Source organism: Pempheris klunzingeri, chromosome 11 (genome assembly GCF_042242105.1).
Source record: "Pempheris klunzingeri isolate RE-2024b chromosome 11, fPemKlu1.hap1, whole genome shotgun sequence".
Lineage (NCBI taxonomy): Eukaryota > Metazoa > Chordata > Actinopteri > Acropomatiformes > Pempheridae > Pempheris > Pempheris klunzingeri.
In genome coordinates, this window is record NC_092022.1 from 4,360,976 (window position 1) to 4,385,522 (window position 24,547).

The following is a 24,547-nucleotide window of genomic DNA, read 5'->3' on the forward strand; positions in this document are numbered from 1 at the left end:
GCTGAAGCTCTTGATTGCCATCTAGTGAAACTTGGCCACCATTGCACTACATTCTAACTGTCTTGTTTTAACACAGTGTCACAGTATGAAAACAAAAGACCAAAAACTTGGTTTTCAGTGATGTACAAAGTTTTATTATTGAAGAAGAAGAAGGTGCAGTTACATGTTGGTGTTGAACTAAGAGCTACTGTATCATGTAAAACCATACAGGTCCTTTCTTTGGGTCATAGAAAACATGCCAACAGGTTTGGTTATTTGTTTCTGTAAAACGTGGACTGTGTATCTTGCGTGAACTCTCTGTACTAAATGATATTTCCACTGTTATCATGTCCACGTTTCAGTGTTGATGTTAAATGTTGAAGTTGATTTGCAATGACTCGGGTTAGTTTCAACAAGAACTGTTCATGCTTCAGATGCCCCTAATGATCCCATGCTTTTAGCCTTATCAGTGGGTACATTTGTAACCCGGAGCAGCTGCTCTCGGGCTACAGAACCTCCTTTATAACACTTGAAAATGTACTTGCACTACCTATATGAAATGTTTGGAATGAAATTGTTAATTTACTTTCTTTCTTAGAAAACAATAGATTTTCAGGTGAAAAATAAGGCCATGTTAATGTTGGTGAAGGGTGATTCTTGATTGCCTTGCTTTCTTTTTCTTGCATTTCCTTACTTAGTGCAGAACTGACACATCAGCAGAGTCTGATGACTGTCAGATGACTGACCTATGCATTGCAGGCTGAAAAACATCATGTCTGGGTAACAGATGTCACGTATGATTTACTCAGTCCACCTTCTGCATGTTGTGTCATAACAATACAAAATGCATGAGCTAATGTCCATTTGAACCCATGTTGTTTCCACAAGTGGCATTACACATCTGCCTTTGTAGTTAAAATGTACATCATTTGTGGACATATCTGCCCAGAAAAGAAGAGCCATTGAAATTAGCAAGCTCTGGCTGCATTTACATGATTGGGATTCAAGCAAAGCCCCATAAAGAAAATAACACACTGTAGCTTGAAACCAGTCATGCATGCACATTTTCATGTTTTATTCACTGCTCTGTTTGCCTGTATAGAAGAAAAACAGTCATAGAATTTTACTGCTGACTTTTTGCAGCCGTTGTCTGGTTTTGTATCCTGCTTAACACAGTCCTTAATTCAACCATTTAACATGCCATGCTGCAGGTTCACTGGTTTATTGAAGGGGAACTATCTGCAATAGTTTTAGGGGAGTTCTTCTGTAGTAATCGGTAAACACCAGGCTGAATTAATGATGCTGCCAAGCAAGCACATGTCTTTTAACTCTGCGAGAATCTAATTATAGCTAAGGTTTTGGCATCATAACACCTCAAGTCATTCAAAGGTATAGAAGTTATCAAGACACCATACTAACCAAGTGATACGACTTTAACAATCTTGCATTACTAACTCCCACTATGTTCTGAAAGTTAACGTGGTGAGAGTAACAGACAAAGTGCTGAAATGCACTCAGTACTCATAAAAGAAATCAAAGTGAGTTTATCTTGCATGTTGCATACAAGTTTGATGAAAATTAAGTGTCTCTCACGCATTTATACTCTCGTGTACCGTTCATCACTAATAAATACCACAAAAATGTCCCCAACTATGTTGAAGAAATGTCCCTAAACAGCTATTTTTCTATTTAATCAAGATGTGGATGGATACAATGCAACTGTAATTAAGCATTGCTTGTAAAGTGTTACATCACAAACAAAAAAACGTGATAAAGGAAAATCCTTTGTTTTTTCTATTTTCACCATCTTCAGTAATAAACAGCTAATCATAACCATCCACTTAACCTAGAATAGTCTGTAATAGCATCATCTGCAACCGCAGTCAGTCAGTAGGCTTCTAGGTCTCCCGATGAAGCACTGATCTCTTACACCCCTCTGCTGGGCAGAGCAGTCCTCACTGACCTACTTCAGGCCCGGCCATCCCCTCTCTCCACATGAGACCTCTCCGGTGAAGGACAGAGGTGAAGGAGCATAGAGGTCAGAGTCTGTGTCTGATTCTCCCTCTGCTATGAAGGGTCTGACCCTGGCACAGAGTGAGAGTCCAGCTTCAGTCCCTGCTCCAGCTCCCCCTCCTGAGCCTGCGAAGAAAGAAGGCCCAAAGAAGTCCTCCTTTGCCTGGGAGATGCTAAAGCCGCTGAAGGAGCGCTCCAGCTCCTCATGGTCAACAGACGGGATGGATAGAGATGTGTCACTCTCCACGGCGGTGGCATCCTGTTGGCACCTGTGCCTCCTGTGGCGCCTCCTGCCATGGGAGTGGCTCTCTCTGCCGCTGGTGCCCGTCCCAGAGAGGGATCGGTCGTGAACAGGGGCAGGTGGAGGTGGGAGGCGGAACAGGGTGGGCGAATGATCGCCACCGCCACCGATTGGTGAAGGAGTGTTGGCCACACTGCTGTTCCAGGCAGGCTGGCTGAGTGGGTGCTGCAGCTGGTGCTGCCAGGAGGTAGAGGGGCGGCTGTGGCTGCCAGAGGGGGTGCCCACCGATCTTGACACAGACCGACCCAGTAAAGGATCCTTCTTTTCCAAAGATCCATCAGAGCATGGGACATCTACAGCTGAGCATGTCTTCACCTCTATTTCCTCCTTCACCTCCTCTTTATTCTCCTTCTCCTCTTTGCTCTCCTCTGGGCTGTGGTAAGGCGGGGCTGGGTACGGCTCTTTGGAGTTGAAAAAGGCGTCTGTTTCAGAGCGAGGGATGCCCATACGCTGCACGTACACATTGACCAGGAAATCAAGTTTCCTGTCCATGCAGACCACCTGCAGGGAGAAAGTAAAACACACAAATGAGGACATGGTGCTCCTTCATCAGAAATAAAATATGTGATCATCAGAAAAACATAAATTACAAAATACTCAAATGATTGACCTCAGTATAAAACCAACTCATGCTTCTTTTAAACATTGTACCTGCTTTTCCACTTTGACCAGCCGTCCCATCATGCTCTGGTCATCTGCAGCCTCCCCTTCGGCTTTAGGACCTTTACCAACTATCTGATCAACTCTAGCATTTGAGAAAAGTAAAATCTGAGTTAAAAAAAAAAACACTCTGTTCTGCCACATGGGTTTAACTCAAACGTTTTAATTGATGCCATAATGTGAACGGTTGTCACATGGAAATTAGGAAATGAAAGCGTTTATGTTAATGATACTCGTCAAGCCACAGTTATGCTTGAAATGAATGAATTAATGATGGCCACTTGAGCATATCCTTAAGAAATTTCAGGTGGTCGGTGTGGATGCATGCATCATGATATTAGGCGCTCTTAAATGAGACACAGTGTGAATAGAGGGGACATTTTGTCACGGGCCAAAATGCATCACTTGGCATGCTTTTGTTGTGCTTCATGCTTCATTTCCATTGCATCCTACTGGGGGAGCTCTCCCTCTGTCTCTCCTATGTGAGAGCAAGCATCTAGCACTGTCAAACCCCTGTTGAGTGAGGCCATGTGACACGACTCATTAACATTCAGTGAGAAAAAGTCGAGCATTGTCTCACTTTTTACATTTTCTTTGCTTGGCCTTGTGACAGTAGCTGATATAATGTGACATAAGAGCTGAGGTAACTGCACAACATCCTCACAATGTTGCACGTAAAACTGTTCAAAATCATTTTCTTGGTTCTATTTCACATAAAATGTTTAACACTGCCTCATGACGGCACGTTTTATCCAGCTAAATGAGACAGATCAAGTGGCTTGAACTCAAAAGGGGTTCCATCAGTCAAAATAATAAGGTAGCATGTAACTGCTTTAATATTTGGACTATGCTTTAAGGAGCATAATGCTGGTAACACGGTCATTCTAGAGGTGCAGTCTATTAACCTAACCTAGGACCTTCAGTGGACTTCTTATGGCGAGGTGTTGATGGGGGAGGGGGCCCCACAATCATATCTATCCTGGCAAGGCACACAGAGACGATATGAGTGCAATGCAAAATGAAGCAAAGTGGGAATCACATCAGCTATGGAGAACAACTTTCAATATATTCCACACAAACAAGACATACGGTGAGTCTGACTTGCTTTGTGGATGAAAAGTGCATGTGTTTCACTGTTGGAATATATTTATTCTACATGTTAGATCTCTGGGGGAACAAAATCTGAGGAGCTAATATGTGGGAAGTAAAACTGATTTTAAAAAAAAAGTAGTGTGAGTTATTCTTCAATGTCATATCTAAAATGAATTTGTGACGCATTCAAAGCTGAAGGAGTGAACCATATTTTGATATATAAAGGTTACAGATAGGAGACTGAGATGTGAATACAACACATGTAGCTGGACAAATGAAACAGGCAAATCAGTGACTTGTGTGTCACAACATGTGTGTATCCAGTGACACCATATTACTAAATCACATTTCTACTATTCTTCTGAATTTAAGAACATTAAATCCACATCCATCCAGACATTTAGGCTCACGGTGACAGTCGGACAGGTTATTCACTCTTGAGACAACCTGAAAATGAGTTTGGGTCAGATTGAAACTTATGCAAACATACTGTACAGTGAACGTGCACTTGCCTGGACTGCAGGTTCTTAATGCGAGACAGCATGTCCAGGTGACCTGCAGAGTACTGCTCGATCACATCCATGACATCATAGGGCCGCAAGCTCTCCTTGAACCTCCTCTTTGACACCAGAAACTTCATGATGCTGAAGGAGAGCACACAGAGACACAACTAGGCCTTTTTCACAGCAGACGTCAGAAAAGCACAGGTGTCATCAATGCCATTAAGGACGGTGAGCAATACTAGGACCCTGAAACTGAAGCAGTTCACAGCATCATTGTTTTGTTTTATTTCCATGTGTACTTTTCCTTCTGTGGCACATTAAAATGCTTTTCCTTCAAAAGACACACGATAAGAATTTTACACAGCTTTTCTTCTTAAAGGATATTTTCTTTTTGATTGTTATTTTCATCTGAACTCCCAACTTACTAGCTTTTTCCAGAGCTCTCCACCATGTCTTATAGTCTTCATCCGCAGATGGAGTTCTCTTGTTGTCACATGACTTGAGCATAAAACTTTGGTCAGCTGTTAGATATGTTGGAAAGCTCAAAAAAAAAAAAAGCTAGTAAGTAAGCCTTGAGTTAAGATTATTCTAATTCAAGGATTTCCAGAGTAAAGTAAAAACCTATTAAGTGGCCAAAAGTTACAAAAAGTTACACCTTCGTTATAATAAACTAGAAATCAGAAGGTCAGAGCGAGTAAAGCCTGCACCACAAACCATGATTCCCTATTTTGTCTCCATGAGGAAAGTAAACATCGCAGAACCACAAAAATGTAGCATTAAAGCGAATCCTTACCAAATTGCCCTTATTGTAACCTTCAAGCCTGGTGGTAAGTCTTGAGTGAGAAACTCACAGTGGCAGCTCTTATCATCACCAATTTCCTCTCCTGGGAGGCTCGCCTCTACAGAGCAAAGACAAGGACACTCTTAAAGAATATTTCATCCGCTTCCACGCGACCGGTAGATGACCATCTACAGCAGAAGCAAAGCAGAGCTGTTGCTTTTCAGTTTAAGGAGGTGCAAGATTCAATTACCAAGTTGGTTTCAAGCCAGTTAGCCAGTTGTGTGAGCATGGTGAGCGGGCTTCGTGGAAAAACAGAAAAAAAAAAAACACTTGGTGCAGAATTGAAGGATAGTGCTGATGGGTAAAAGCTTTACTTGAACCTTTAATGCCAAGTACTCTCTTCCCACCACCAATTGAACTCTAGATTAGCATTGTAAGTAGCTTGTTTGGTTTAGCCAGAGGGCTAATCTTTGGATTTTAAAGCAGACTGCATACAGGCAATCAGAAATTAGAAATTAGATGAGAATCTGGTAGGGAAAGTGAGGTCGCTGCATGCAACGTAAAGCGGGGCTTTGGGCATTTCGGGGCTTTGGGCATTTCGGACTCAATCATGTATTATCTTGGCACTACTTGACTTGAACCCGCGATTAACTTCGCCTACTACTACTGTGAATAGATACTATAGTAATATGTATGGAGCTCTCACAATTCTAATTAATACTTAAATCATTACATGCGTGTTCTGAGCTCGTATCATGCTTCAGTCTTCAGTCAGCATTGGACGGTAAAGCTCAAACTGTATAAGTAAAGGAGGAAAAAAGGAGGGGGGGGGGGCTCATGTCAAGTGAACAGATCTAAGCATGCAGGTTTCTCAGACTGATGAAGCTGACTTGTCTTTTGATTATTTCCCCCAAAGAAGCCAACCAACATAAATATCCCAATGTCTTACTTATTAAACCTTCAATTGCTGCAAAAAGAGAAAGAGGAGAGACATGGAAAAAGATTTGTTATGGATTCTAGCAGGATGACTATGGCAGACAAATCAATTCCAAACATGGGAACATGTGGAGTCCACTGAATGGTTTCTGGTTCATGTTTGAAAGGGCTGCTCTCTCTTCTCTTACAGCTACGCTTAACAAACTGCATATATTACTAAAGCTTTATAAAACGGATATGGTGAAATCTACATCTAGACATTACAGAGTATATTACAGACATGTCAGGATGACTTGTCTAACCTGGAGAACTCTTCAGTCCAAAGTCTTCATCCTGCATTTCAATCAGCACTTTAACATGCCATGAAGCGGAAGAAGAAAAACAACTAATGAGAACTGGTTCAAATTGTTTAACAAAAAGCCAAAGAAATGGTGAAGGAGAAGAAGTATACTTGTTGATAGTGATACAGTGGCCTGGATGACATATGGATGCAGTTAGGCTGTCTAGTAATAAATGATGGCTGGACACCAACATCCAAACCTACAGACCCTGGTGTGCTGAGAATTTCTTCCCCCTATGTTTAAAGGATAACCCCAGTGTTTTTTTAATGTGGGATCTATTTTTACATATTTGGGGTTCGAATGTCTGGTAGGTACAAAAGTTTTTGGTACTGGTTGAGTAAATCGCCTCCATCAGCAGCAGAATGGGCACCAGAATGTAACCCTTTGGGGCAATTGTGCTCAAAGTACGTTCACTTCAAGTGCTTGTTTTTGTAGTGGCTGACTTGATCTGTTTCTTTGTGTTATTGTGTGTTACACAAATATTGTGTTGGATAAAAACTAAAGTTATATGTTATATGATGAAAACAGTTATATACTATATGATAAAAACACCAATAACACAAACTAATTGATCAAGACAGCAGTAGACCAGCAATTACCGTGTAAAATGATCGTTTTTGTCAGTGGAGTATGGTGGCTTTCAGCCCAGCAATTTAATTGCTGTTTCTGGTTGAGCAAAAAGGTCTGAAAAGTTTATCTCTGGACTTTCTGTAATGTTATCAGACACTTCGACTAACAATCTGAGCCTGTCACTGGCACAAACAGGCCATTTCACTGTTCTCCGATCTACTGGACCTATTCCAAAATCTTTTGTACCCACCAGTCATTTCAAACCCCAAATATGTCAAATCAGGCCCCAAGTTTAAAAATAAAAAAGTTATCCTTTAAGTGCATGCAGGAGAAACCATACAGCAACATTACCTGCATGACAATTACATCACACTTCAATGGCTGCATCTTAAAGAGGCTTAATACCAATTAATTAAATGCCATCAACAACCCTCCTTCTAAAAACACACAGCTGCAAAGTCTTGGTCTTTGAGCTGGCATGAAGCCACACTGTGATGGATAAATCCACTGCCAACAGCATGACTACAACATAGTCGTAAGCTATTGTATATGATTTTATAAAGAAACAGTAACTTGTGATATAAATGTCAACAGATTAGATTTTTGAAAAATAACATTAATGAATTATAAATATAGTGTTTTGCTAAAAAATAGTAGATACACTGTATATTTGCCTTGTATGAAAGCTTGTTGTGTGCAGTGCAAGATGTATTTTGTATATACATTAAAACTACCAGTAAAACTACAATGTAATTTCATTTTCAATTAAATCAGTCATTAAATAGTATTTCTTTTCCTTTAAACTATTCCTTTAAACAGCTGTGAACCTCCCTTAGTTTTTAGTAGAGTTTTTTCTACAGAGTTTAGTGTAGTTCATGATGGTTTAAATGTTACTTTCCCAAAACTAAAGTGGTGGGACTGTCCTTCAGGAATCTGTATATGCCAAAGCTGGTCTGTACACTAACACTCATTATTAATCTGGTCACATGTTGTGCTGGACTGTGTGGAGCTCCCTCACCCTCTGAGTTTTGGCGTGAGGTGCTGCCCCGGACTCTGAAGGCGTGCTTTGGCCCTCGGTTCTTTTCACTGAAGCTCCAGGTCTTGGTGACCTTGCTGGGACTCGCCTCGGCCCCGTCCTCCAGCCCCGGAGACTGGGCCTTCCCCTTGGCCACGGGAGCCTTGGAAGGACTGGGGAACACCTTGTCCTTCAGGCTGGCCTTCCGACTACAAGGAAGCAAGTAATGAGAAGGGAAATGTCACCGATTTAGCAATTTTTCATTACAGCAACACTAAATTGAATAACTCTGTGTAGCTAAGTGTCTGTATCCTACTGCTTTGTTGTTTTAAGTGTTGTCTTTGTGGAATTCAGCACTGATAATGCTGATAGTGATAGTAAATCTTACCTCAGCAGAAACGCAAAATGGGCAATGTCCTACAGCAGAAGGAGCCATGTCCACATACCAACATAGTGGAGCATTTCAGTGGGTCAGGCAAGCAGCAGGAAGCTACAAGCAGGCATGCATGGGAAGCAAAGTGACAGTGCACATCTCAAAACAAAGAGCCGTGGTCTCACTCTGTGCAAAAAGTGAACGCAAATCATGCAAAATAATTCACCATCATACTTTATGCCCCGCCTGATACACAGGAATCGCTCAAAGGAAACGCACTGTTAGGTACTCGGCAATATGCACCTTGGCTGCTGAACAGAAGTGTATAAGGGCTGAATCGGCAAAAAAGGCGGCAAGCAAATAAACTGCACAAAGACATTACTAAACAGAAACCATAAATCAACTGTGACAGGGTGGTAAACAAGGATGTATATCTGTATTTTTTTTAGGGAAAAGGAGTAAAAGATGGGGGCAGATTAGCTCTTGTATCTATATCGAGCATACAACTTTTCATGTAGAGATCACTGACAGGGCTGAACTATAAGCAACTATACTAGATTTGATCAGATTTAACACCCACACAGATACAATGTCTTATTGTTTGATTCCTCTACCTTAACTTGTGCTTAAAGATGAAGAGGAACAGAGGTAGGAATGTAAAGGAGACACACAGACTTGCAGTGCAGTTGTTAGTATCTGTACAGCCACTATACCTAATAGCCCTCGGACAGCACCCGCAAAGTCTGTCTTTGTGTGCATTTTCATTACTGGAGTGGTGGGCAGTAGAGGAGACAGAAAAAGATAAAATAGCAGTGGGTACAGTCACAAAAACAGCAGTGTGTGCCATACTGTGATGCCAGTAACACTTTATTGTAACCATAGTTTATAACTCATTTGCAACCTGTTTGTCCATCATATCATACATGAACACTTATGTATGGGTGTCTCTATTTTCCCACGTGTTGAAAGAATCTAATGATGTTCAGGGCTGATTTTTTATACTTCAACAAAATATTCAAATGTATTATAAGGTCTATGTCATGATAAAGTGTTACTACATTTTCATTAATTACACTTGTTTCTTTTGTCAAAAACAGTGTGATAAAAAATCAAGCAAGGCTTTTAAAGTGTTCAAAATCACTTTTTCCTGTGGTGATGCTGAAAGCTAGAGTATCAAAGAACAGCTTATTGGTGAATATTTAATAGAGCTGCCAGTTGGGAGTGAGGCCAAAGTGAGCTGATCTTTGAGCACCATGTGAGCAAATGCGGCATGACCGTTCTTGAAGGAGGCACTTAACACGCAGCCACATCCATGTCTGACACGCAGGACTTACAACAACCCCCAGCAAGCGCGCACACATACACACACATACAAACACACACACACACTTACACACACTCCCCCAAGAAGAGTGCCTCAGCAGCAGCTAAGAGCAGAATTGAAGTGAAGCCAAAGGGAGCTGAGGAGAAAGAAAAACCAAACTGATCACAGACCTGGGAGAAGTTTCTGTTTGAGACTCTTTCCTGTAAGAAGAGAAGAGAAGATCTGTTACTCAGAGCGAGTGAGTCATGTACTACACTGTATGTCATAATTAGCATCACCCCAGTTGTTGTTTGGGTTAAGTTGAAGCTTTGAGAATCACTTGTCGTACAACAGGAATCATGTCCGGAGAATTATTTTTTGTGTAAACCTGCAGTAACTGTGTTTTTTTTTCTGGCCACTTGGGGGCAGTGGAAACGGAAAGAAGTAGCCTTTCAAGTTGATAAAGTAAATTTGTTAGCAAGCAGTTGCCTATTTGCATATCCAGCACATACTGAGAAACATAGATATTCATTTAAACTTGATTTAAGCACAATATTCACTCGATGAGTTAGCTGTCTGACAGTTGGTGCTGCACAGGTACTGCATATGTTTAGCTTTTTTGCTGAAATTAGTCATCATCTGTGTCCAAAAGCAGGGCTAGGAGAGCGAACCAAGCTGAGAGGAACTGCAGTCAGGCAATAAATGTGTGTGTGTGTGTGTGTGTGTGTGTGTGTGACTGGCTGACCCCTTTCACATTGCATACAGTTATTTGAGTCTTTTTTATATAACAATATTGATTAGTTCAGCTTTAAAACAGATGCCAAACTTTTTTTCAAATCTGTATTTCTATTTCAAGTTTATTGCTTCATCATTATTAATCACTGTCATCCCCATTATCAGCATCCTGACATCCTCATCGTCACAAGATAGTTATTCTTACTGTCGTGTTTGTACCTGAATGACTTGCCCTTCAGATTCCTCAGCAGGTCCAGCTGATTCAGAGGAGGAATAAGTCTAGGAAAAGACAAAGAGCATTTTGTCATTCTCTCAACAGTCAGTGTTGATAGGGTTGATGTTTGCCGTCGGGCACTTTAAAGCTAATTCCATTTAATTTGGCAGATGTCTGTTCTTCTGGTCATCACCTTTTCACCTCAAATTACTGCTGCAACAAGAGCTCATTTTCAAATAGAACAAACAAGCGATCCTCCACTTCTAGACGCATAAAAGGCTGAAATCTGCATTGTGAAAGTCAAGTGCGGCAGCTTATTTGCTGATTCATAAAGTTGGACAGCAATATCAGTGGTAATTTTACAAAGTAGCCACTGGCAGTATTTGTCTTTTGAGCAGCATTTCAAAGGGGCCCCAGTGTCACTGCCAACAGCAGCCTCATCCACTGTGAAATAACCCTTATTAAAGCAGAATGGGAAAATTCACACCGGTCTGTGATTCTCCACAACAGACAGTAGTATCTGATTCAACAAGAGGGTTTGGAACACAATCCGATGAAGAAATTCTGTCAGGTTCAGTTATCCTCTTGCCTTCGCACTTTTAAGAGAGACGGCAGAATGTGATACGAGCAAAACAGTTGTATTTATTGAAAATGCTGAATAATGTGCAGCATCATTCAGGCAGTTTCATTACTTACCGGTACATTGGAACAGCTACAGTCTGCTCGTAAAAATCCCAAGTGCACAGCAGATCTGTGCGGGACAGGTTGGTAGCATAAAACCTCCACGCACCCTGCACGGAGAGATAAAAAGTCTTTTCAGCTTTCTGTCTGGAGCACAAATCAGAGATCAGTTCTGTTTGATAAATCTACACGTGCTGGTGTTATCATATAGATTTCTCGGATGCATACCTGGATGAGACCTGCTGCAGGGTTACGTCTCTTCTCAAAATGTTTCTGCCTGTGCTGCTCTTGGACTTTCAAGGCAAAGCCAGAACCCAGGATGCCCTTTACAGATTCAGAGCAACACATTAAGTGATCAGTGATCTTTATTGGCTTCTACTGGTCAGGAGTTGGGATAACAGCGAGCTATCTCCTCCATCACCTAGTGGGACTCTTTCACAACAGAAAACAGCAAGCAAATCCAACAAAAAAAAATCTAGTAAATACACAATGGCACACATTTTCACGTCTGCAAAGCCTCAGGGTAATAGAAAAGATTTCCTCCACACACATCAGAGGCCGGTGTGGCAAAGTGGTGATTATTTCCCGGTAACTGAATGCTGATACAACAATCCACAGCTTTTTTAGGTGTGGTAGCCTGTATAGGCCTTAGCTGCTTACCCAAGCTTACAGCTGAGTCTGACATCTTCAGATCTCAGGTGAAAGGCCCAGCATTTAACAGCAACTAACAAAAACATCAGTGACTAGAATTGCAACATCATAAGATGAGAGCTTTCTGAACTTAAAGGGAGAAAAGAGATTTGGAGGAAGCTTTTAGCTTTTTTCTGTAGACAAAGTACCACAGTGACAGAAGTAATGTTGCGCAGAGGCTCACTTAGAGTGCAGTCTTTCCTGATTGACTAAAGTAGGATCATAAAAGACTGAAAGCCATTTAGTATTGCACATCCTTTTCCAATATATATACTGTGCCTTTGTTACAGCGCAGGAAAGGCGCAGGTTTAATTAAGGACATTAATGATGGTTAATGATGATGTCCCGGGGCCTTGGTGTTGTGTGTATGCTGGTTCACTGAGACAATTAAATGTAATTAAGCCATGATTGTTAATGTTATTGGTTCCAGTTGTGCCCTCCCTGCTTTTACAACTCAAAATGTCTGGAAAATGTGCATTACAGTTGGATTTCTTTACTGAACACTTGTCTTTTATAAATGTATGGAGCAAAAAAAGTGTTTCATGACTTTTATTATAACTTAAGCCCTAAATTATAAAGCAGCATCAATTGGGATTTTGGTCCACTAGGCGGCAGCGCAGCAAACTGTGAACACTAAACTGACATAATGCCTTATAAAGCTGATATTATATTATATAGAAGTGCGGCAGCCTTTGAGCATTTGATATAGAGGCCGTTATGTGACGCCATTGGGCCCAAACAGACTGTTTCCCATAGACTTTTACTGAGAAAGACACATCTGTAGATCAGTGGATAAGAATTTGATCTCTTCTGTTGGAGAACATTTGGAAAGTCTAGAGGAGACACAACTAAATCCTTTTATCCCCATTCATGACAGCAGATGGCTAACCACAAGTTAGCCGGCTCTATGCTCTATGCTCTATGGGCCCCACAATTTGGAAGCCAGGTTTCTGGTGAATTTTAAGTGCAACATTTATTTTCTTCTTTATGTTCTGCTTTTGGTCTCTATGAACTTCTGAGAAAAAAAAAGGTAGCTTACAGTGGGCTAATCTGAGCTCTTTCACTGAAAACAGCTGTTTGTTGGAAACAAAGGTGATGAGACTGAGCCAAGTCAGAGTTTTTACATCTACCTGTCCAAATATTAACAGTCTGGTGGGCGTTTCATTGTAAAACATTTGTGTTTAATGTTCTGATTGTTTGGAATAAGCAAAAGGAGAAGGGGTAGCACGAGAGGCAGCAAACACAGCAGACCTGGAACAACATCTATAGAGATTAAAACATCATCCGACGAAAGTGTAAGGAAGAACTAGCCATATAGCTGGACAGACAGGGAGGCGCAGATCAGGAACACCACATCGATGAGTGGATACAAACTAAATGAACATAAATGAGGCTCTTACAATCATCAGCACTTTAAGTGAGCAAAGTAGTCCTTATGATCCATCATACTTACAGCAGGAAGTGCGAAGAAGGCCACGCCGATCATACTGAATGTGGCTGCCAGCAAGCGTCCATTCCAGGTCTTAGGAACCTTATCACCATAACCGATGGTGGTGAGAGTGATCTGGTGAAGAAAGAAATCAAAGTCACTGCTTGATTTGAGAGGTGTGGCAGTAGATATGTTGTATTTCATATTTTTTACTCTAAAGCGTGTACTGTTTAGTACTGTTTAGTCTTACCAGTCCCCACCAAAGAGCATCAGCATAGGTCTCAAACTCATCATTTGACTCCTTTTCCACAGAGTAGACGAGAAACGAAGCCAGGATGAGGCACAGGAAGCCTATATACCACGCTGTGATGAGCTCCTACGGAGAAAACCAATGCAATGAGCCTCCGGGGATCTAAAGTAATAAAGTGTCATCTAGGCTCCCTTGTAATGTAGTGATGTAACCCATGTAATATGGTCAAAATGGCCATTCTGTAATAATATTGGGGATGATTATGTGTGTGGCATGCCCCCTGTGGTAAACCAAGTATTTCATAAACGTCTTTATTTCCCTCGGCTCCACACATGCTACACACCCTCCCTCTCTCCTTCTCACCACATCACATTCAAAATGCACACATTTTCCACAGCTTATTAGCGCAAGAAAATGATTCTATTTCAAAGCTCATTAAAATAAAACTGCGTGAATCATGTTTCCTCACATGAGGATGACAGAATTAGTTGGAAGAGACACAACTGGAAATAGTGTGTCACTCAAGTGGTACAGTGGAAAATAAAGAGCTGCTGCACTTTTAGCTTCAACGCAGGTGGTTCAAATGTGAAGATGACGTCTGCCGTGAGTGATGATTCATTTCTACTTTCACTTTTTTTTTTTTTACTTTAACTACTTGAGTCATAGACTGGAATTCAATTTCACACGTCACTTGAAGTAGACTTAAATACTAGTGACTCAGACTCAAACTTGGGCGGAGGACTAAAACCTGTTACAACAAGTATCTAAATGTGTGTAGTAACATATGGGTAATGGTAACTTGATGAAGAAGTCTTGAAGGTCAGCCATCCCCCTTGTCTTTATGTATCCATTTAGAAAACGTGCCCTAAAATAACTTATTATGGTGTACAAATATTATATAAATAATATATAAATGTGCCAATTAAAGTCTTTACAGTGAAGATTTAAAAGCTCAGTTTGATAGGGTGCCACCTGTGGATGGCGGGGACTTTTTAAAATTCCTATTTCTAGCATGAGTTTTGCCTCTCAGGCAACATTCAGGTTGTCCTGGTGTTTTAAGGTTGTATGTACAGTAAGACTACACACTTTACTCAGGGCTGAAGAAATACTTTCACCACATCTGTAAAATTCTGGGTGCTATATTCAAATACAGTATTTCTCTGACTAGTAATACCCAACCTCCAATTAAAAACTGAGAGAGGTGTTTCAGCAAAGGAAAGTCAACTCCTTGTGAACATCCACAGAAAAATAAATGACATCAGGATCACCTTGCTGTGGGCGTAAACTACAGATCCGAGCAGCTTCCAGGTGCCTCCACGCCGGTCCATACGCAGCATACGCAGGATCTGCAGGAATCTCAGACTCCTGATGGCCGAAGTGGCAAAAACATTGCCCTGAGATCCGGCTGCCAGTACAGATACTGAGGCAATCAGCACCATGATGTCTGGAGAGAGAAACACAATCATAAAGTTTCTCCGATCACTAAAAGGCAGAGATAGTATATCTCTGACCAAATCAGACTGAATTAACAACACTTTACTGCTGAAAATCACATGAAAGCAGATGGTTATCATATCCTCCTTCAAACCCTCCAGGAAGGAACGGAGAAGCCAAGTAATGTGTCTGTGCTGAGTTCTTCTGAGAGAGCAAGGTGAGAGAAGTGACAGCCAGCAAAACACAAGCAGACCCTGTTTTCTCACCTATGACACAGAAAGGCTTTCTGGCAAATTTTAGCCTCCCTCTCCATCCTCTGTATCGACAGCAACAGCCGGCAGCCCATATTCTCACAATGTACTCCACCCCAAACACCACGATGGTCACAATTTCCTGCAGAGCAAAGCAAAGTGATGGAGTTAACTCTGTGGCACAGATGCATACAGAGTATAGGCTTATAGCTAATGAAATTATACCTACCAGGATGTACAAGGCACTCTCTGAGCTATTTTTGAACTCTCTGATGGTGGCAAAAACTGAAAGTATGAGGCAGGAGAAGACCAAGAGGAAGCTGGAAGAGATGGGGAAAAGTACAGTTGTTGTTTTTTAAAAGTATGTCACCATTAAATGTTCAAATCTAGTTGTAGAAACAATAAATTCAATATATTCACTAACCCCTAGTAGTGTCTAGACATGGATAGTTTGTATGGTTTTGATATTCACCTCTAAAACAATACAAAGGAAATGAATGGAGAATTTTATGATCAAAGAATTGAAAAATTATTCAACAACATCATGTGTTTCAGAAACAATGTCCCAGTTCAACAGGTTAAACCAATGGGACTACATCTTTGGTTAAACAGAAAGTCTAAAATAAAAAAATCTCCATGCTAGATACCATGATGGATGAACCAATCTCTTAGATATTTCCACGTTGGATTTAATATTCAGCTGGTGTAATGGCTGCGATAGTATAATGTACCATCTGGTAATCAGTTTCTAAAGCCTGGGATGGTACAGTTGGGGACTGAATGAATAATCAGGGCTGCAGATCCTGGGTGGCGCCTTTATTAGTGGAAACAAGCCAAACTGCATCACCAGCAGCAGCTCGGAATGAGTAAATAAGCAAATTAGTGAGTAAATTACAAAGAAAGCTTAAAAGAGGAACTGATGGCAGGCATGTAGAAAAATGAGGTAATAAAAAAGCTCTGACAAACACAGATTTTCCCTGAAGAAACCAAATGACTTTAGTCATGTTAAGGTTTCGCACAAGACACCTCGAGTGATGCTGTAAGACCATGTTTGCACATAAATGGACCCAAAATCCAATAAGCTGTGAGTGTAGAACATGGAGGACCTGCCTCCGTCTCATTAGCCAGAAGGAGTGTATTCACTGCTGAGAAACACTTAACAACCTCCTCCATAAAGTCTGAACAACATCATCTGACTTCTGTACAAGTCATTAGCGATGTTTACCACATTAAAGTCAGGGTCTGTAACTTCCTCTAGGAGCATTTTTTCTTATATTGGTTGAAATTCTACTGCCTGAGAGCAATCCATAGTAATACTGTCATGTCACGCCACTGTCATGGACTCGTCCTCCAGCAGTAACGTTAGTCAGGCAGCGCATTCGTGTGTTAAGGGGGTGTGGCTTTGGAGGAAAGCCTGAAGGAAGGAAATACTCTTTTCTAGTTTCTTCAATGTTGCAAACTCTGCCTTTAACTTTTTTCAAGATAGAATGTGAGTTATCAACTTATTAGATTTAACTTGTCTTAACCATTGCACAAAGATGAATGAAACACAGAAGTGATGGTTTTCAGTGGACTGATGTGATTCTAAGACACTAAAAAGATTTGGAGGAAAACCGTCTCTGCAGCCACACCCCCAGGCTGGCTGAGCGCATCAGGCAAGGGCATTATTGGATGGAAGATAACATGCTATGTGAAGAGGAAAAGGCGCGGCAGGGCTCGACCTCAGGGACTTTCCTTAGAGAAGATCTTTTGGAAGGAATCCAAAGCAGAGCTAATGGAGAGAGCCTGGTGAAACACAAGACTCGGCCAATGCAGGATTTCGAGGCGCAACCAACATTAATCATGGTAGAGATACTGTGGAAAGACGGCAAGTATCTCTTGAGCACAAGATCAGGTGTTGTGTGTGTGTGTGTGTGTGTGTGTGTGTAAAAGAGAGAGAGAGAGTACTGTGTGTGAGTGTATCATGTATAACAGATATAAATCTGTTTACATTGTGAGGACTCGCATTTCTTATGAGGACAGAACACAGGCCTCATCACGTAAATCATTCAATTTTAGGGTGCAGACTTAGCTTCAGGTTAAGGTGTGTGTGATTTCAAACTTTATACTGTATGTACTTGCATCTGAGATGCAACCTGGCCAACCTAATTACTATTTTACATCAGTTGGTTTAAAATTTAGTAGTATGGAGAGTTTACTATGCCTAACATGTCAGTGAGACCTATTAACATATCCAGCAGACACTGAGCATTTATCTGGAGAGATGTGTTTCTGTCCTCCTGATGAATACAAGGCCACTATTCACCCTTCATTTAGCTCTGGTTTTAGCTCCTTGAAGGGAAAATCCTGAGAAACATTTATCGATCTTTAGCTGCTAAATGCTTAACAAAGTTCACCAGCGAGTCGCAAAGTCTTACCGCTGAAACAAACCTGACTTTTAAGGCTAAAAAACCAAAACCATTAGCTGAAAGGCGTGAAAGCTGCAGAGATGAGAGATAACTGTGGGTTTATCCCTACTGGTAACACCTTTCCATTACACATAGTCATTTCATCTATTATTAATGTACAAAATATTGATTCATGCAACTTTAAAAAATATCACTTAGGGCCTGGAGAGAGCTAACAGCAGCCCTGACACACAAATTAGACAACCTGAAATTCTCCAGAACAATCAGGCACTCAATCAACAATCAGCACTGATAAAAACTGTCCACCCTGGACTGAATCTCGTGCCGCATATTCAAGCCAATGACTAAACGTCTGAATCTAAACATCAATTTTCTTTGACTAGAATTTATTTGACTCTAAACCGCAGCTCACCTGATGCTGCAGTTTCTGTTTGGTCATCTAAGTCTTGGCAGCGGCCGCTGGCTGTCAGCCAATCAGAGTAAAGCGGGAGAAATCAATGGTATGTAGCAATAGTGAAGCTGATTCTGATTGTTCCTCATCAGAGGCATAAAGACATGCCAGTAAAAAGACAAAATAGTTCATACCACATTCAGCTGTAACCAGTTTGCTAGGCTACGCTTTGCTTTGCTCGGTTTGATTGAGGTCATTCTCTTTTACATCCACAGTACACTGAATGTGTGTTTTTGATAAACTGCTGAAAGGTTTTCTGGTATATTGGAATTACAGTCAGGACAGTCTTTTTTTTTTAACGTTTCTCTTGTTGCAGTGGTCATCCTACATCATATAAATGTTCCAGGAATGGCAAAAACACAAAAAGTTCTTTCTTCCTGTTTTTAGCACCCATGATGCCTTAACTATCACCTCCACCGCCTCCTCCTGCAAGAGTAAAGGTGCAAATGTGCACTGTGTTAAAATCCATTTATGTATACACTTTGGAGCAGATATTGAGCTCTAAGAGAGTCAGATGCACCTGCTTTCCCCAAGTCCAGAAAAAACATTTCTTTATGACAGCCCTGAGATGTCTTTTCCACTATAGCCATGAAGCATATTAAGGTCAGACAGTCAAGGAATCAGACACTTCGCCTCTCGTCATCTACAGAACTTTGACTTGTCACATTGACTTGTCATTTCACCATCTGAGGAGCAACATTTTTTATATATACTGGAAACACCAAAAATCCAAAATATGCACTGTGAGACTGCACCAGTAAATGTTTATACTCATGAGGGAGTTGGATTTTTCTTCCAGTAATTAGCTGGAAGAAAAATCCAACTACCATAACACATGGCTCCTACTTATAAAATTACAGTAAAGTAGATCTCTTTTATTCCCTTAATACATATACCCACTGAAATGAAACATGCACAAAGAAGCAGGCTGGCTGAAGTGTAATTGGACATCAGTTTATGGAACTTTCCTGACCCGACCCTGCCAAGCTCATCAGTACCTACTAATGAGGACACTTGCTGATAAAGGAGAGGGACCGAACCTGCCTCCTGAAGCAGTCAAACAATTAGCTTTTACAGCTACTCGCCCGGCTTTCCCTTCACCATCAGCAGAGCGAAGCTTCCGCGGATTCATTTGTACCTCTCCACCATGCTGTCTGTGGATACGCATGGCAGCTCATGGTGATGAGAGAGTCTGGCTGGGAAACGTGGTCGAATATATACATGAGGTCTCGTCAGGCCAGTACAGAGAGGGTAGTTTACAGTGTCTGTCTGCAACTGTGCGAAGGCACCAGTTTCAAGAAATACTTGAATATGCCTTGTTGAGGGTAAGATGAGAGGATTGATACCACTCTTTTACAGCTCTGTATCAGTTAGACGGAAAGATAGAGAGACCGGAAGGTTCACCACATGCACCACCACAATAGAGCAATACGCAAACACACACATGTGACTACAGAGCTCTATCTTTGTGCCATCTCATCTGGATTGCCACCTCTTGTCCTCAATAAAATCCCCCCTTAGAGTGACTATCACATTCACACACACACACACTTGTTGCCAGAGAGGTCCAGGCGACATCAGTAGGAACGTGACTATTGATCAATCAAGTTGAGGGGGTTGTTGTTGGACGCAGAAAAGCCTGCATTTCCTCTTGAGCTGCAGATAAAGAAACATTGATTTGCCCGGCTCAGCACAACATTGCCTACCCAGACATGCTCATCACGCTAAATTTAGACTGCGACGAACTCGAGGAGAGCAAATAACCATGTGCCGGCACTGCGGCGTCCACTCTGTGGTGGACTCCTTGGGGGATGTTTGAGGGTGGTGATGACTTTCTGGGGCACTCATCTTGTTTAAATACACACACGAGTGACCCTGTTAGCATATAGCCACCTGCTGTTACTGTGTCCCTACAGAGGTGCCTTACCAGGCAGCATTCACAGCAGCCATTACTGGAGAATAACTCAGAGGTTCTCCTGTTCCGGAAAAAAGGAACCTTCACTCATTGTATGATTAATGTGCAAAATAAAAAAAATGTCCTGCGAATGAAGAAATGAACTAATAAAAGAGCAATAATACCCACCAAGCCTGCACTTCAAGATAATGCTCCTTGTAGCTTTAGCTCAGTCTGCCATGTGAAAACTATATCAGCAAATAATGTAATATACAATGCAATTGAAGCCAGTAAAAGCCGACTCCATTGCAGAGATTCAAGCGAGTTTGCATTTTTCATTCAGATAAGATCTGAAATGTACTGTACGGATTTGAATTGTGGCAAAAACTGGAGCTCAGAGGAGCAGGAGATGTTGTTCTGTTAGTTAGATAGTTAGTAGTTTCCTGCTATCTGCAAATCAGTGTAAGTAGATCAATCTTTTGTTTGGTGTGAAGATATTATAGCCACGTGAAGATGATTCTGATAAGGAAAAAGTAGTACAGTTACAGAAATACACTATAAAGCTCTGAAGAGCTGAGGGGAACTGCAGAGTCGGGTCATTCGTTGGTTCATCACCACAAGCTGTCATGGCATCCATGGTTACGATAGAAATACTGATTAAAGCTGCTTTAAAGAGTTTCTTTCAAGCGTGAGCGAGGGCACACGGGAACTCGTGTGTCAACATCAAGAGGGACAACATTATTAAATATTAAAATATCCTAACAGCTTTTCTTTTCATCAAAATAACACACGAGCCACTCCTAGCTATAACACAACTACACGACTCAGCATTCAAACGCCAATCTCCTACTTTCACTTTCACATCCGACACCCTTCGATTTGACCACTCGATCACATCTCAGCAGCTTGGCAACCAGCATCTGTCTGCTGCTGTCCTCGCCTTGTTTTCTTCCCCAGTTAGTCTTCAGCCAGCCAGCTCAGCAGAGCAGCGAATAACTGGACCATGTCCTCAATCTGTCTCCCTGAATCGCTTTATGAAAGTTTCCCAGAGCATTTATTTGTTTTCAGTGATTGATCACTGTCTGAACTTGTTGTTTGCCCCACTCTCTTTGCTGTCGTTTCTCAGCAGTAGTCCTCCTGTTCCACTTTGATGCAGAACTGACACTCGTTGTCGTCTCACAGCTGCAGAGGCCTTTCAATTTCCTCACACAGCTGGGGCTTGCTGCAAAGACGACAACCAGTAATGAGGCTCCCGTTGAAGCCAAACCAGTGAAGATATCAGAGCTGTCATCTCTGTATCAGCTCAGGAAGCAGAGCTCTAGCTAGAGACAAAAACATGACAAATTAAAAGTCCTTCTTTGCAGATTTGGTTTTGACAAAGAACAGAGACAAACTGCAACTGCTCTGACAGCAGTGTTGTCGGAGGTTTTAAAGTTTTCTGTTTCAATTATAAGAATTCAAAATGTTCATGGCAAGCTGCATTTTAGAAGATCCTTGACTGTGGATCACTGTGTCTCTCCCCTTTAACTGATGTTGGACCAGCGACAGAACACAAGGGGAAGGGTGGCCTTGGAATCAGACAGCTAGATAGATAGAGGCAGAAAGAGAGCGAGAGGCAGCGTGACTACTCTGCACATGCTGTAGGTACTCATGTTCCACATATTGATCGCTCACACATGCATTACAAACGAGACCAAGGAACAAAACACCCGCCTAACATTTCAGGAGGACACCCATCAAAAAGAAATGGCCGTTGTCGGAGCAGGATGCACATTTTGCAATGCTGTCTTAGTCAGTTCAAGGCTGTGGTGTCATTTTGTTTGTCAAAGGCTGTCTTTGGGAGCAGAGCTAAGTTGAAGAATGAAGGAGAAGAGGAAAGATTCGACTGAAGTCAGCACATGATAGTTTTATAAATCAGCTGGCTGGAAGTAAAAAGACTTGGGAGATTAAATGAAGTGTGGTGACTATGAATAATGTATAGTGCAGACAAATGGCACAGAGGCCAGGAGAGAAGTTATTCTTGTTACTCTACACAAGTGCTCTTTTGCAGGCTGGATGGAAAAGTGGGAACTTTGTATGAATTCACTGTAACTGTTGGTGTTTCAGGAGGACTTTTATCATCGCAGTCCAGTGTACAGTCCCTTTTTCAGAACAGATTTCTCTGTATTAGGGTCGAGTTCTGTACTAATTTACAACATGCTTTCCAGACAATTCTGATTTTAGGCAGCACAAATGCTACCGACCCTGTTCTAACTAGGTTGCTCTGTGTAGCTTGGCTCCAAACGCTGTATTATTGTACAAAAAAAGAAGCGTCCTGCACTACATTCAGCCGTCTCCTGAAGATCTTCTCCCGAGGATCTCCCAAAAAAAAGCAAAACAAATGGAGAAGAAGGAGCTTTAGCTGGCTGCTGTAGTATTCAGTTAATATTTCACAAGCACCCAAAGGGCCTTATGAGTGTGTGTGTGTGTGTGTGTGTGTGGTTTCACATTAAGGCACAGGCTTACTTCTGGGCATGCAGCCGTCTCTGGGGAGTCGATATGCTGTGCACAGTGAATTCCTTAATGCTCTGGCCATTTCAACTCCTCACTACCGAGCATGCAGTAACACTGAATCAGAGGGACTTGGGCATGGCTGGAGGGTAAACTACCAACTGCAGCTTACCCACCTTTTTCTTTGGATAACAGAGCTCACACGTACACTGACATACTGTAGTTACCATCTCTCTCCTTCATACTACTGCAGATTACATGTATTATTAGTCAACTAGTAGCTCAGATTGTGCAGACAATTGAATAATGATTGGTGATAATAATGATGGTAATAATACAAAAAATAGAAGAAGAAGAAGAAGAGATGACAACAGTTTCGTAACATAGGGTGTGCATTTCAGATCTGTAGTTTCTAACCAACAGTTGCATTATGGGAAATGTAGGAGCTTGGCATCAATTAGTCCCTCAACTTTCAACTTCGCAAAATGCATGACCAAATTGCTGCAGTGCCAATTTAAAGGATGTTTTCCCTCAAAAGCTTGTTGTCATTGGTGAACTCACAGAGCACCAACCCACAGTTTACAGACTATGATGGCATCACTGGGGTCTAACATTAAGTCTTTGGCAGACAGCAGTCACACAGGCGGCACACAGGAAGGGCTCTGTATTACCCAGAACAGTCCATGTGCCTGCACACAGATGTTCTATGTTATTGTGAGAGTGTACACTACAGGACTGTGTGCAGAGCTGGACCGCAACGTTGATTAGTGAAAGTAGTGACGCGGCGCGGCGCGGTGCGACGCGGCACGGAGCTGTCCACGGACCGCGGTGCTGAAAGCCAACGCTGCCGCAACACATGGGAACTGTGAGAAAACAACACTGCGTGAAATCCTGCATCATCATAAACTGTGACACGTATCGGAATCGAGCAGCCGACGTGTCGGTGTGGCATAAAGCATGAGTTGCAGCATGAGGAGTTATGGCAGGAGTTATGCAGGTGGAGTGACACCCCTCCTCGGATCGGGTTTGGCAGCAGGACAACGCTTAACCCTTTAATGCGCTAACATGATCATTAATGTAGAAACTGGGATAAAAAAAAAAAAAAAAAAAGATGTTAAAGTCCACAACAGCTCCCCTCAGGATGATGACACGGCAACAGCGGTGCATCCTAAAGTAAAAAAAAAAAAAAAAAAGGCCGGGATGGCATGAACACTTACACGTAAGCGTGATAGATGAACGCCCATCCCCGCGGTCTTTCCAGCGCATTATAGAGGAAATTCTGTAGTTTCCGATAGCTGGCATTTTTCTTCGACGGTCTGGGTCTCCCGGCGGAGATGCTGGACCTCGGTCTGCAGAGGATGCCGCTCCGCTTGCCGCTTTCCGAACCCGCAATGAGCAGCGCCCCGTCCCTGCTGGATTCAGGAGCCCCGGGGTCCAGTCCAACGAACCCGACTTTGTGCTTCTTCTCTCCGGCTTGAGCTGGGTAAACCCCGCCGTTGAGAGATTTCTGCACCATCCTAAAGTCGAGACGACTCTAACGCGGAGTTGTCCGTGTCCTTGCCGCGGGAATGCATCACCGGTGCTGAGGGGTGTGTGCTGGTGGTGAACGCAGTCGGTGTCGGTCCCCCTAGAAAACCAATTGCAATAACCACGCGAAACTGCACAGTGTCTGCTTTTGCCTTAGCCCCTTCCGGCCGTTTGGCACACACAGTCAGACAGAAATGCACATGAATTTTCTCTCCACAGTCTTGTC

General features: G+C 42.1%; 1 protein-coding gene across 1 annotated transcript; it reads right to left on the bottom strand.

Moving 5' to 3' along the window:
* Positions 1-1,792: 1,792 nt before the first annotated feature.
* Positions 1,793-24,310, bottom strand: LOC139209652 (potassium voltage-gated channel subfamily KQT member 2-like). The gene is made up of 19 exons (XM_070839450.1): positions 24,012-24,310; positions 15,781-15,871; positions 15,567-15,693; positions 15,135-15,310; positions 13,867-13,992; positions 13,641-13,751; positions 11,726-11,821; positions 11,513-11,607; positions 10,822-10,881; positions 10,059-10,088; positions 9,278-9,331; positions 8,195-8,400; positions 6,568-6,615; positions 6,279-6,296; positions 5,342-5,447; positions 4,558-4,689; positions 3,864-3,932; positions 2,945-3,038; positions 1,793-2,794 (listed from the first exon to the last, which is right to left on the bottom strand). Exons 1-19 carry the CDS (start codon positions 24,308-24,310, stop codon positions 1,943-1,945), a joined length of 2,790 nt encoding a protein of 929 aa, XP_070695551.1. The 3' UTR covers positions 1,793-1,942.
* Positions 24,311-24,547: the final 237 nt, after the last annotated feature.